Source organism: Mesoplodon mirus (assembly GCF_964341445.2).
Source record: "Mesoplodon mirus genome assembly, chromosome: 3".
Taxonomy (NCBI): domain Eukaryota; kingdom Metazoa; phylum Chordata; class Mammalia; order Artiodactyla; family Ziphiidae; genus Mesoplodon; species Mesoplodon mirus.
The window spans coordinates 102629657-102643742 of record NC_138978.1 but is presented as its reverse complement, the minus strand read 5'-3'; the positions used below and the strand labels follow the sequence as shown (position 1 = coordinate 102643742).

At 39.3% G+C, this 14086-nt stretch overlaps 1 protein-coding gene across 2 annotated transcripts in view; it reads left to right on the top strand.

Moving 5' to 3' along the window:
• Positions 1 to 357: 357 nt before the first annotated feature.
• The window catches only part of WDR47 (WD repeat domain 47), a 56476-nt gene continuing 42747 nt past the window's right edge, over positions 358 to 14086 (top strand). The window contains exon 1 of one of the 2 annotated variants that reach the window (XM_082613411.1): positions 358 to 603. Coding sequence is in view for 1 of the 2 variants with exons in the window: in XM_082613410.1 (XP_082469536.1) it covers positions 662 to 754 (93 nt within the window). In the remaining variant the exon portion in view is untranslated. Of the gene's footprint in view, positions 604 to 632; positions 755 to 14086 lie in introns of those variants that run through there. The other variant, XM_082613410.1, reaches the window with a different exon arrangement.

The window sequence follows — 14086 nt, the reverse complement described above, 5'->3', positions numbered from 1 at the left end:
TTAAGAGTCACTTCTAATGCGCAGACGACTCTCGATTCGGAGGAGACAACCCCCTCCGCCCTATTTCGGGACGCGGGGTCACCAGCCACCAAAGGGTCTGCGTGCCGGCTGCTGGTCTCTCACGCACTCGCCGCGCCGGCTTTTCCTTCGAGTCCAGCTGGTCCTTGGAGCGCTAGCGGTGAGCCGGTGCACCAGACCAGTCCCCACCGTGCCCCGGGATAGCGCCCGCCCAGCCGACTCTCCCTTCGACGCAGGCACCTGCCTGGCCGCCCCGCTCGGCGGGGTCCTGAGGCGCCTCGGGGAAGCGCGGCGATTGGCTGCGGCTCGGGGCTGGTGCTCGGCTGCAGCGCCGCTTGACAACCGCAGTGTGTGAGAGGCTGAGCGGACGGTCGCCGGCCCGGGAGGGGGAGAGGGGAGGAAAGACAGACTGACGAGCTGATGGACTGACGCGCGGGCGGCTGGAGGCAGGACCGACGCCGAGCCCAGACCGCCGCCCTCACACTCCCTTTCCAGCCCAGAGCCCGCCGCTTGGGGGCCCCTTCCTCCGGCCTCCGCGCCGCTTTCTCCTCCGCGGTTTCTCCGGGCTCGTCCCGGAGCCCTCAGGTGAGCGACTTCGGGAGGCGGAGGCGGGGTCGGGCCGCGCTGCACACCTCGGGTTGCCATGGTCACCCGTCACCGCCTGTCACCACTTGACAGGGCTGCGACCGTGGCGACCCCCAAGGGCGGCGTTCGCGGCCCCGGAGAAGGGTCTTGGGTAGGTTTGGGTGCTGGCTGGGTGGCGACTGGGGTCGTGGGTGAGGCCCCGGCGCCGACGGATGGGGGCCAGGCCCCGACGGGAAGCCGCCGCTCCTGAACCACACCTTTCTCTCGCTGCCATCCCGGCTCCGGGGGCCGAGCGACGGCCCTCGCCCTGGCACCGCCCGCCCCTGAGCAGTAAGCCAGCGCAGGGTTGGTGCCCACCTCGCTGCTGCTGCGGGGCGGGAGGGCGGCTGACTGCGTTGATTCTTCCTTCCTCGCCCCTCTCTGCCGAGCCCGAGCGACAGCCGAGGGACGCGCTCGCGTCCCTTTCTGGGCACGCCTTGGCCGGGAGGAGGGGAGAGCGCTGCGGGGCTGGGGCAGCCCCGCGGGGGCCGGGTTTGGCCCTTCTGACGTCAGTGGTCAGTGGCAGCAGGGTTTTGGGGGTCTGGGCGGGGTCGCGGAGGGGGGCAGCGACTGGATTTGGAACTCGGGTTGGACCGGTGCCCCGGGGGCGTCTGCGTAGGAGACACGGGAACTGGAGCTTGTAGAACTCTTAGGGTTAAGCCGCTTTCTTATGTTGGGGAGAAAGAGATTGGGGCTGCACCTCTGGCGCGAGGCCTTGGGTGAAAGGGGCGGGGGCAGGCAGGGGCGGCCTTTGACCAGCATTTGATTTTTTTCTTTTCTGTACCCAGAGGTGCAGTCAGTAACCACGCATGGTATCTGAGCAGAGTGTTTTTGGCAACTTGGTTCTCTCTGCATAATGAAGGGAGAAGTCTTTGTTCCACCCGCATTCATAGGTTGTGATACTAACACTTATTTCCCTCCCTTTGCTGCGGACTTCTTAGAATGCTTCAAGAAGTTAATGGCACAGAGATTAACATGTAGGCTTTAATATGCTATAAACCTTTTCTTCACAGTAAATCCAAGTAGAATTTTTTTTTTGTCTCCAATGTTGGTACGTGTTGCCTTGAAATTTTACTAGAAAGGAGAAACGCCTAAGAGCCCATTTTTCTTTATATGACATATTCTTTGGTCTCGTTTAGGAGGAAAATGTAATGAACAGTTTTACCTTAGGTTTCAGTGGGTAGATTGCTTCCACACAGGAAAGAAAAATTATTTTAGTGACCAACCAATTAAGCCATAACAGTATATTGTTAGGGGAAAAACACACACACTTGAATTTGATGCCATTATGGATATGTAATTTTTTTGTGAAGGAATTTTAACCCGTTTTCTTCCCACCCTCCCACTTCCTAATTCTTGTCTTTTTCTTTTTTTTTTTTTTAAAGTCAGTACTAGGAATGTATCATAAGAGAGCAGGGGTACTATCTTATGTTCCTAGTTACATAATTGTGTTCAGCTTCTTTTCTGTTTGTGAAATCGAGTTTATCAGTTAGTTACTTACTAAATAGTGTGTGATATGCTTTGATATATGCTGCAAAATAAGTATGAAAAGATGCAGTTTTCCTCAGTAGCTCAGTAAGCTGGAAATCAGATTTCTAGGATTTAAGTTTCCCTTTGCTACTGATTGCAATCTTGGAAGAGCTACTTACCCTACTATTGACTTAATTTCCAGATGATAGGACTTGCTATTGTATTAGTCTGGGAATGAGCTCTGAAGTTGAACAAAATAAAGTATTTGAAAGCACTTTGGAAAAAAATTTAAGGCATCTGTTGATTACCTTTTAACAGAATGAAGCATTGACATGGCTAATTAAAATTTTCTGCATGATCTATTTAGCATTTCTAGGTCCAGGACCTTACAGTGGCCTTAAAAAGGCTCATGGAAACTATTAAGATGCGTCTTTACTCCGTGGCAGAGGTTCTTTATTACTGTGGTGACATGTTGAAAAGGGTGTTTCCTCCCTATATGTGGGTCAGGATTGCTTTCCTGCTTTCAGTAGGATGTTCTCATATTTTAGAAAATGAGGCTATGGCCAATAACTCTTACTTGAATTTCATTTGGTGTTAAATAATCCTCAGTGTGCATCATTGGTTTTTGAATAATCAAGAAATAGCTTACTTTATCCCCCCTGACCTTTGCTTTTCAAATAGGAGTGTTAGCGATAAGCTGCAATGTGCCAAGAGATAAATCTGTCGTCACAGAACATGGCACACACTAATGGAGTTGTCATCAATTTCACATGAAGAGTTGGATAAAAAATAGTGTTTTTATATGAAACAGGAGATATATGGAGAATGTAATATTCACACTAATTTCTAGGTAAAATTCAAAGACTTCAAAGAAATTTTATGCTTATGGGCTCTGTGGGGATGGGTTCAGTTTCTTCTGTCCTTAGAGAAAAGTTTAAGAAGCATTGCCTTAGACTTACTCAGCTAATAAATGACAAATCACTACATAGGACAGGAAATAAGATGAATTCCGTTTTCTAAAACTTTGACATTAGCCTCAAGATTACTTGAATCCTAACTATCCTCTCTTTGTTTTCACCCCGTATATGTTAGAATGTTATAGTGGAAAGGTCACAGGATTTTAGACCCTGTCGTCCCATTCTTGCTTCTGCACTTTTTGCAGTGTGACCTTAAACAAGTAACTGATGTCTCAGAGTATTAGTATAATCATCTGTAAAATGAAACTGGAGAGTTGTGAGCGTTATATAGATGATGGATGGGAGTATTTAGCACAGGATCTGACATAGTGGATGCACAATAAATGTTAGTTACTTTTTCACAATAATGTTACTTTTCCCTTCCCATCTCTGCATGTTAGGATATTAACAATCCTTCAGACCCATTCTTAGCAAGATACCTCAGAACTTCTATGGCATTTTATTTGTAATTTTTTATGATACTCTTTACTTTATATTTTATGTATATTATTTTTATACAGAAGACTTTAATCCAGGTCTTCAGGTTATAAATCCAGTGCTGACCATGTCTGAGAATACTTTTTTTTTTTTGCCATTTAATTTTGAGACCATTACATTGAATAGCCAAAGCTTACATATTTCAGCTGATTTTTCTTCCTTTTTATTTTGAGTTTGTTTTTGTTTGTGTAAAAAGATACCTTACAAAACACCACACCCTCCCTTAGAAGCCCTTGTTTTGTGTTTTATCTTCTTGTTCACCATAGTAACTCAATCATTGTATCCCAGGGATGCAGCATCATGCCAGCACATAATAGACACAAGTATTTTTAAATGAATACTTCAAACATGTTACCACAAGTAGGAGTCTCTCCATGTGGCATCTTTAACATAATTGATCTAATCAGGATTCCCAGTGTTTCAAAGTTACACCTAAAATTTTTTTTAAAAAACAAGGTAAAAAAAAAAAAGGGTAAACTTTTTCCAGAGTAAATTTTTATACTTTATCTGTAGCACAGTAGCTCTTCCATAGCATGTTATTAGCAACCCTAAGGACAATGCCCTTACCTTATGAGTTCTAAAGGGGATAAATTTATATATTTTTTTATTTTATTTTTATTTTTTTGCCGTACGCGGGCCTCTCACTGTCGTGCCCTCTCCCGTCGCGGAGCACAGGCTCCGGACGCGCAGGCCCAGTGGCCATGGCTCACGGGCCCAGCCACTCCGTGGCATGTGGGATCCTCCTGGACCTGGGCACGAACCCGCGTCCCCTGCATCGGCAGGCGGACTCTCAACCACTGCGCCACCAGGGAAGCCCCAAGGGGATAAATTTATATTGCACCAATCACATGCTTGCCACTCTACTAGGAGGTTGATCCCATTTCACAAGTCAACACTCTATTTTATAGAGAAACAGTACTACATGAAAAAGGACATAAAATTTTTATACTATTTATAGTTGATATCTTTGATTTAAATAATGAATTCTGTGAAATGAATGAGTTTCTATGATTAAGTGCCATGTTTTGTGACTTTTGTTGATCTATTGAAAAAGAAAATGGAACTTACATAAAATCTTTGAGAAAGCTTTATAGAACTGAGCTAAAATTGGTGCCTTAATGTCCATTTTGGTTTAACATTTTTTCCTGTTTGTTTATTTATCCATTTTCTTCCAGTTTTATTGAGATATCATTGACATATAGCACTGGATAAGTTTAAGGTGTACAGCATAATAATTTGACTTACATACATTATGAAATAATTATCACAGCAAGTTTAGTAAACATCCATCATCTCATATAGATATAAAATTTAAAAAATAGAAAAAAATATTTTCCCTTGTGATGAGAACTCTTAGGATTTACTCTCAGCAACTTTCCTGTATAATATACAGCAGTGTTAATTATTTTTATCATGTAGTGCATTACATTCCTAGTACTTGTTTATCTTATAACTGGAAGTTTGTACCTTTTGACAGCCTTCATCCAGTTCTCCCTTCCCCTGTTCCTTACCTCTGGTAACCACAAATCTGGTCTCTTTTTCCTATGAGTTTGTTTTTTTGTTTTTGAAGTATAATTGAAGTATAATTATTGAAGACTGTGTTAGTTCCTATTATATAACATAGTGATTTGATATTTCTATACATTTCAAAATGATCACCATGATAAGTCTAGTTACAATATGTCACCCTACAAAGATACTACATAGTTATTGACTATATTCCCCACACTATACATTTTATACCCATGACTCATTTGTTTCAGAACTGGAAATTTGTACCTCTTAATTTCCCTCACCTATTTCTTTTCTCCCCCAACACCCTTCCCCTCTGGCAACCACCTGTTTGTTCTCTATGTATAACTGTTTCTGTTTTATGTTTTTTAGATTCCACATATAAGTGAAATCATACAGTATTTACCTCTCTCTGTCTGACTTATTTCATTTAGCATAATACCCTGTAGGTCCATCCATGACAAGACTTCATTCTTTTTTATGGCTGAGTAATATTCCATTGTGCATATATATGTGTGTGTGTGTATATAAAAAATACACACACACACACACACACACACACACACCACACCTTCTTTCTCAGTTCATCTACTGATGGGCACTTAGGTTGCTTCCATATCTTGGCTTTTGTAAATAATGCTGCAGTGAACATAGGGGTGCATATATCTTTTCTAATTAATATCTTCATTTTCTTCAGATAAATATCCAGGAGTGGAATTACTGGGTCCTATGGTAGTTCTATTTTTAATTTTTTGAGGAATGTCTGTACTGTTTTCCATAGTGGCTGCACCAATTTACATTCTCACCTACAGTCCATGAGGGTTCCGTGTTCTCCACATCCTCACCAGCACTTGTTATTTGTTGTCTTTTTCAATAATAGCCATTCTGACATGTGTGAGGTAATATCTCATTGTGGTTTTGATTTGTATTCCCCTGATGATTAGTGGTGTTGAACATCTTTTCGTGTGCCTGTTGGCCACCTGTATAGCTTTGGAAAAATGTCTGTTCAGATTCTCCACCCATTTTTTAATCAGGAATCAGGTTGTTTTTTGATGTTGAGATGTATGAGTTCTTTGCATATTTTGAATATTAACCCCTTACTGTATATATTGTTTGCAAATTTTTGTCAATTTTGCTGTTTACATTATTTTGAGAGCTTGGAAATAGAATTGGGTTAGTCTTCTTTCCAACTTTAGGAAAAGCTTTTTTTTTTTGCGGTACGCGGGCCTCTCACTGTTGTGGCCTCTCCCGTTGCGGAGCACAGGCTCCGGATGCGCAGGCTCAGCGGCCATGGCTCACGGGCCTAGCCGCTCCGCGGCATGTGGGATCTCCCCGGATCGGGACACGAACCCGTGTCCCCTGCATCGGCAGGTGGACTCTCAACCACTGCGCCACCAGGGAAGCCCTAAAGCACTCTTTTGATACCTTGGCTTTAGGTGTGACAGAAAACTATACTAGAGATTTCATCATATAATGAAAGGTTAAATTGTGTTCTTAGATAAAGCATACCTTTTACCACAGGTAAGGTAAAAACACACAAACAAATAAGCAAATAAAGAATACTATATGAATTTATATGAATATTCACTTTGATCTTAGTTGATGTAGCATTAATTTGTGATTAGAGTCTAAAATTAAAATTTTTGGTATAAATATTAATCTTAAAACAATTCTACATTTCTTATTTACATGTGTTTTTATAGGTTGAAATTTTGCTTAATAAACATTTGAATGTTTACGATAAGGTGCTGTGATAATTTAAGGAATAAACTATTTAAAACTCCTTTGGGACTTCCCTGGTGGCATAGTCGTTAAGAATCCACCTGGCGATGCAGGGGACAAGGGTTCGAGCCCTGGTCAGGGAAGATCCCACATGCTGTGGAGCAACTGGGCCTGTGCGCCACTACTACTGAGCCTGCACTCTAGAGCCCGCGAGCCAGAACTGCTGAAGCCTGCGTGCCTAGAGCCCGTGCTCCGCAACCAGAGAAGCCACCGCAGTGAGAAGCCCGCGTACCACAACAAAGAGTAGCCCCCGCTCGCTGCAACTAGAGAAAGACCACGCGCAGCAACGAAGACCCAACACAGCCAATAAATAAATAAATAAATAAATAAATAAACGAACATCCTTTATCTTAAAAAAAAAATTAAGTGTGGTTTATCAAGTAGGGTTAGGAAGTATATTTTATTGGACCTGGAGAGATCTTTTAAAATAAAAAATAATCTTTAATTTCATTTTAGTTTCTGACACAGTTGAGCTAATAATTTTGTCTCTTTAGCTAAAAGGGTATGTTTAAAAGTCTGGTTAGGGCTTCCCTGGTGGTGCAGTGGTTGAGAGTCTGCCTGCCGATGCAGGGGACACGGGTTCGTGCCCCGGTCCGGGAGGATCCCACGTGCTGCGGAGCGGCTGGGCCCGTGAGCCATGGCTGCTGAGTCTGCGCGTCCAGAGCCTGTGCTCAGCAACGGGAGAGGCCACAACAGTGAGAGGCCCGCGTACCGCCAAAAAAAAAAAAAAAAAAAAAAAGTCTGGTTAGATTGTTATTAATGTAGACTTCTAGCTTGTTTACCCACCCTATTGACATTGTTTAATAGAAAAATAATTTGATCATAGAACTATGGACCTCTGTTGGAATAATTTTTATATATTATTTCAGTAAAATGAAGGTTTTTCATTTTGGCATATTTAGATGACTCTATCCATTTTATGGTTTTCCTTGCTTTTGTAAAGTATTGATGCCCTTCCCCTTCTTGGGAATCAGTGTGATACAGTAGGAAGAGCTTTAGAATCTGGTCAACTTATGGTTCCAATCTTGTTCTAGGGTTTTAACCTTTGTCTACTGTATTTTCTTCCTTCCTTCCTTCCTTCTGTCCCTTCCTATTTGTATCTCTCTTTGCCTCTCCTCTATGTCTCTTATTTCTTTTACTCTTTCACAGTCAGAAATTCTAATTTTCATCGTTACAAAGCTTAGGATATGAATTGGGGAGGAGGAGGCAATTTCTTGTCTGTCAAGGTAAGGCAGCCCAGATGTTTAAGGAACTAATGAAAAATTGATCTAAAAGTTAATCTAAATATATATATATGTTTTCCTCCTCTTTGCCCCTTTGTTTTGTTACACAATTAAATAGCTTCCCTCAGGTACTTTTAAGAGATTTGCTGGATGGTGTTGACAGGGATGTTGATATCAGGATTTATGTCCTGACACACTTCTGAAAGAAGTATTCAGCTGCTAGTGAGATGTTCAGCCTTAATATAAATACTGGGCTAATTTTTTAACCTTACAAAGCTTAGTATCTTCATCTGTAAAATGGGGATGAAATTGCCAATCCTGTAAGATTGTTATAAAGATCAATTAAACAATATAAGTAAAGATCCTAGAATAGTTTTTGTACCCAATAGTTTTTGCATTGTAAATATAGCAGTTGATCCTATCTTTGGGATTCTATTCTACCTGCTACCTTGATATAGAAGAGAACTTTTGAGATCTAATTCTATAATTTTTTTTCATTTTCACAGTTTTTTCTGTGTAAAATTAAAAATTTTATTTATCTAAGAAATGTATGTATAAATGTACAAGTAATGCATGAATATATATATATTGGTTGTAAACCATTCAGATAGTACAAATGATAAAGAGTAAAAAAACTCCCTTCAACCCCTTTCCCTTGCTAGTTCCCTGCCCTCTATCCAATCTCATTCCTCTCTTCAGAGGTAACCACTCTGAACAGTTTGATAAGTATCCCTCCAGTCCTCTTTGTCATTTATTTAGACACAGAGATATTATGCCTTCCCTTTTAAAAAAGATAAATTGGCCTATTTATATTCATCCATTCAACAAATTTTTATTGATAGCTGTATTGTTCTGTGATGTGCCTTTTTATTGTTAAGGTACAGTAGATCTACATCACTGCATTAGTATTCTATAGTGTGAATTTACCATAATTTAACAATTCTCCTATTGGTGAGAGCTCAGTTTATTTCTAGTTTTTCTCCATTACGAGCAAATCTTAAGGAACATCTTTGTATATGTATCTTTATATATATTTGCAAGTATTTTTGCAGAATAGTTTCCTAGAAATAGAATTGGAATCGGTGAGTCAAAGAGTATATGCATTTAAAATTTTCATAGACGAAAATTTCATGCTGTCAAATTCTCTTTCAAAACGTCTGTCCCAGGACTTCGCTTTTGGCACAGTGGTTAAGAATCTGCCTGCCAGTGCGGGGGACATGGGTTTAATCCCTGGTCTGGGAAGATCCCACATGCCGCCAAGCAACTAAGCCCATGTGCCACAACTACTGAGCCTGTGCTCTAGAGCCTGTGAGCCATAACTGCTGAGCCCGTGTGCTGCAACTACTGAAGCCTGTGTGCCTAGAGCCTGTGCTCTGCAATAAGAGAAGCCACTGCAATGAGAAGCCTGTGCACCACAATGAAGAGTAGCCCCCGCTCGCCGCGACTAGAGAAAGCCTGTGTGCAGCAACAAAGACCCAACACAGGCAAAAAAAAAAGAAAAGTCTGTCCCAATTTATATTCTTAACACAGCGTATGAAGGGGCATTTACACTCTTGCCAACACTATATATTATCAGGTCTTTTTAATTTTTCCATAAATGGTATCTTTAATATTACTAGTGAAGTTGAACATCTTCTCATAAATTCTTTGGTTATTTGTAGTTCTGTGAATTGTCTGGATTTTTTGCTTATTGTTCAACTGGAATTTTGGGGGAGATATTGATTTGAAGATGCTATTTTTATGTTCTAGATGGTAATCACTAAGCTGTTTATGTGTATTGTATTTGGTCCTTCTTTGTCCCTTGCCTTTTAACTTTATGGCAACTTCTGTTAAATAGAAGATTTACATTTTACATTTTTAGTGTCAAATTTAGCAATTTTTAAATTTATCTTTTCTGTTTTTTAAAAAAATTAATTTATTTTTATTTTTGGCTGTTTTGGGTCTTTGTTGCTGCGCGCGGGCTTTGTCTAGTTGCCACGAGCGGGGGGTGGGTACTCTTCGTTGTGGTGCACAGGCTTCTTATTGTGGTGGCTTCTCTCGTTGCGGAGCACAGGCTCTAGGCGGGCAGGCTCAGTAGTTGTGGCGTATGGGCTTAGTTGCTCCTCGGCATGTGGGATCTTCCCGGACCAGAGCTCGAACCCGTTTGTTTCCCCTGGATTGGCAGGTGGATTCTTAACCACTGCGCCACTAGGGAAGTCCACCTTTTCTGGTTTTTATGTGAATCAATTACACAGCCTGTGTCTGCTTATCTTGTGCATTTTTAGTACTTTAGTAATTAAATATGTCTTTTAAAATACTTGTGGGTTCAAATATGCAAATAATTCAAATACTTTAATCTCATAAAGAAAGATTGAAATAATATTTGAATCCGATCTGAGAAGAGGTCTCAGGTTATAAAAGAAATACAGATCACTCTGAAATGTTATTGCTTCATTATATACATAATGAATACATTATATTCATTATATTTCTAGTTCTTTCCAGTTTTTTGCAATTGGAAATTCATTACTTATGTTTCATGTATAATATTTCAATTTTTTGGAATAGGTAATAATTGTACATGGTTAAAAATTGACAAGGTACAAAAGGGTATATAGTGAAAAGTCTTCTTCCATTTCTATTCTTTATTATCCAGTTTCCCCTCTTGGAGGCAGCCATTTTTATCAATTTCTTGTGTCTTTTTCCAGAGATATTTTATGCATATACACAACATATTGTTTATGTTAATTGATTCTTTTCTTTTTATAGCTATATAAAGCTGCACCTGCTTTAAACATAATTTGTTCTTCACACCAAAAATCATTCACAGTTCCAGAAGGTAAATTAAAATAATTGATGAATAGAGAACAGCTGTCAACAGTAAGAAGGGACACATGCTGCATCCATGTTAGCTGATTAGCAGACGTGACAGAGCCTTGCAGTTAGAAGGGCTTTTCTTTTGTTTGTTTACTTAAATGATCTAAAACAAGTCTATTTTCTTTCTTCTTATTAAATTGACCTAAGGATCAGAGACTTCTGATTATTCCAGACTTGCTATTTCCCCCTAAGAATATATACTTCCTGTTACTGAAATGTGAGTTAAAACAAATTATAAAAGTTGAAGGGAAATCATAGAAATTAGCCAAACTAACCCTCTTATTTTATGTATGAAGAAATTGAGGCCCATAGAAATTGTGACTTGCAATGTCACATTTATATTCCTGAAGGACCAGACATTTACAATTAAATGATCTGGCAGCAACATAAGTTTTTGGAATGCTATTTTATTAAAGAGATAGCTAGCAAGTTTTTTCTCACTCTTTCTTTCTTTCTTTTTTTAAGGAAAAAGTACCATAGTCTTATGTTGCAGTTTGATATTTTATGAAAAAGCTTCATAGTACTTCATTTCCTTATCTGCATTTTTGCCTGTAAACTGGAATGGTAAAGGACTATTGTTCAGCGTTAGGCACTCTGTAATTCTTGGAAGGTTAAAGAAAGTGGTGTTTATTGTTTAGGATGGAGATGGGGATTAATGGAGCCTTTTTATGCACTTTTTTCTTGATTATAAAATACTTAGTGGCTGTGCCTTAATTCCCTTAATCTTATGCTTCTGAATCGTTCTCAGCCTTATGCTTCTGAATCATTCTTAGGCTTGTGCATTTTTCTTCCTTTCTAATCTGTATTATAAGTAAGTAGAAGAAGAACCTCATTGCAAAGGAACATTTAAATATCTATTTATATTTGGCTAGAAAGCTACCACTGATATATTTTTCATGAAACTTTTTCCGTATCTATGTATGGAAATATACATAGAAATCAATATATTTCTATTACCATTCTTTTTTTTTCTTATCTATTGTTAACATTTTACCTTTAATCTTAGATTTCTAAAAATAATTTTATTTCTTGCCTTCTCATACATTCTTCTAATCTTGATTTGCTAAGATAGTAATCAGCAGGAGTCCATATAGAGACGCCATCTGGAATTTAGTTTCTGTAGGTGTTAATTGTATATTAGTACTAAAATACTAACCACTTTCCAGCTGGTTTCCAGATATATTTATTTTTAAAGAAAACTCTTGTTTCCTTACCTCACTTAGTCCAGATATTGAATATAAGTAAACATTTATTTCTTAAAGGAAAATTCATAGCGTTCATGTTTCTGTGATTTTTTTTTACAGTAAATCTATCATTTAATATGGAAATACTGAAACACTGTGATTCCTCCTCTCCCATTTTGTTTTCTGTTTTCAATGGAATACACTTTATTGTTGGTCCTATATAAATTGTGCCTGATGAGTAATTGTTCACATATACCATGGGCTGGCAGGTCTACCTAAGATGTTATCAAGGCTGACTTTGGCTAAATAGTCAGATTAAAGGGCCAGAACTTTATCCTTTTGAATGGCTTTTTTTTTTTTTTTTTTTTTTTTTGGCTGCATCACATGGCTTGTGGGATCTTAGTTCCCTGACCAGGGATCTAACCCATGCCTTCGGCAGTGAAAGCACAGTGTCCTAACCACTGGACCGCCAGGGAATTCTCTTGAATAGCTTTTAGAACAGTTGCAAACAAAAGCATCTACTCTGTACTTTTTTAGAGACATTTCTTCATTGATTTTTTTGCTTCTTAAGTTAATAAGTGTTAATTTATAACACCTATTATATACTGTACATCTGATTAAAAAATAATTTTAGTGGTTCCTAAGCTAGTTAAATCTTACTGATTTGTAGTCCCCCTGGGGGGGGGGAAGAGGCATTTATTATTGAATTCTACTCCTCTGAATTAGCAAAAAATTCTAGCTTTGTAGTGATTAATAGTTTAAGGAGATTAAAGAATGTTCATGAATCATGCTTTTATGTTATATTTTAAAATATATACATATCTAATTTCTAAATTATATAGCTAGGATTTTGGGAGCCTCTACAAATGTTTCAGTAATACAGGGTGGGTTACAAAAGAATAATTCTAAGATATAGTCATTACGTTATGTGTCTATGTTTTATGTTGTATCCAGCAACAGTAAAGTTTATAAGAGTTAAAATTCTGGATTGGGTGATTAAAATATCATACTTTTCTACTGGGAATTCCACAGTATAGAATTAAAACTTATCTTTTTGAATGAATTTTTTAAAACCCTGAATAATTCTAGGGTAATTAAGATATATTTTTTGTATCTATTCAAAATCTAGATATAAAGTCAATGTAAAATATGTATCTGTAAGAATATACTACTTCTTTTTCTCTTAGGCTTTATTAATCAGAAATGATGGCAGCATGAAACTTGTGGGACTATTGCCATAGATTCGTAGTAACTCCAGAGTTACTTACTATTAGACTGAATGTTGAATAATATGAGGCCTATAAAATGTTTAGTATCATTGGATGTATTGAACATTAGAAAATTATAGTCTCAGTTCTGTATTAAGTTGTGTGATTGGTATATGGTGATTTAAGTGAAGTTTCCTCTAAGATTCGAGGGGAGTTTACAATTAATTTTCTGAGCGTTAAATTAGCAAAAGCCATTCTTTTCTAGTAAGAATTATCTGAAGATTTGGGGAATGCTAAAATTGCTAATCTCAGAGACAGTTCTGAAATATGATCAGAATTTATTGAATGGAAATATCATTAATTTTATTGTACAAAGTTTTTTGGACAAAGTCTATGAACAGAAGGGCGGTCAGCTCAGAAGATAGTAAAGGGAAACCCAAAGCATGAGGAATTGGGTGGCTGGCCTGTTGGGGGAGAGAGATTTGTGAGTTGTCTGTTTCCTGAGGTAGGCATGTCCTTATTGTGGAGATGGATGTATGAGATTAGCTTAGTCTGATGTCATTAAATATTTGGTTTTTTTTTTTTTTTTGCGGTACGCGGGCCTCTCACTGTTGTGGCCTCTCCCGTTGCGGAGCACAGGCTCCGGACGCGCAGGCTCAATGGCCATGGCTCACGGGCCCAGCCGCTCCGTGGCATGTGGGATCTTCCTGGACCGGGGCACGAACCCGCGTCCCCTGCATCGGCAGGCGGACTCT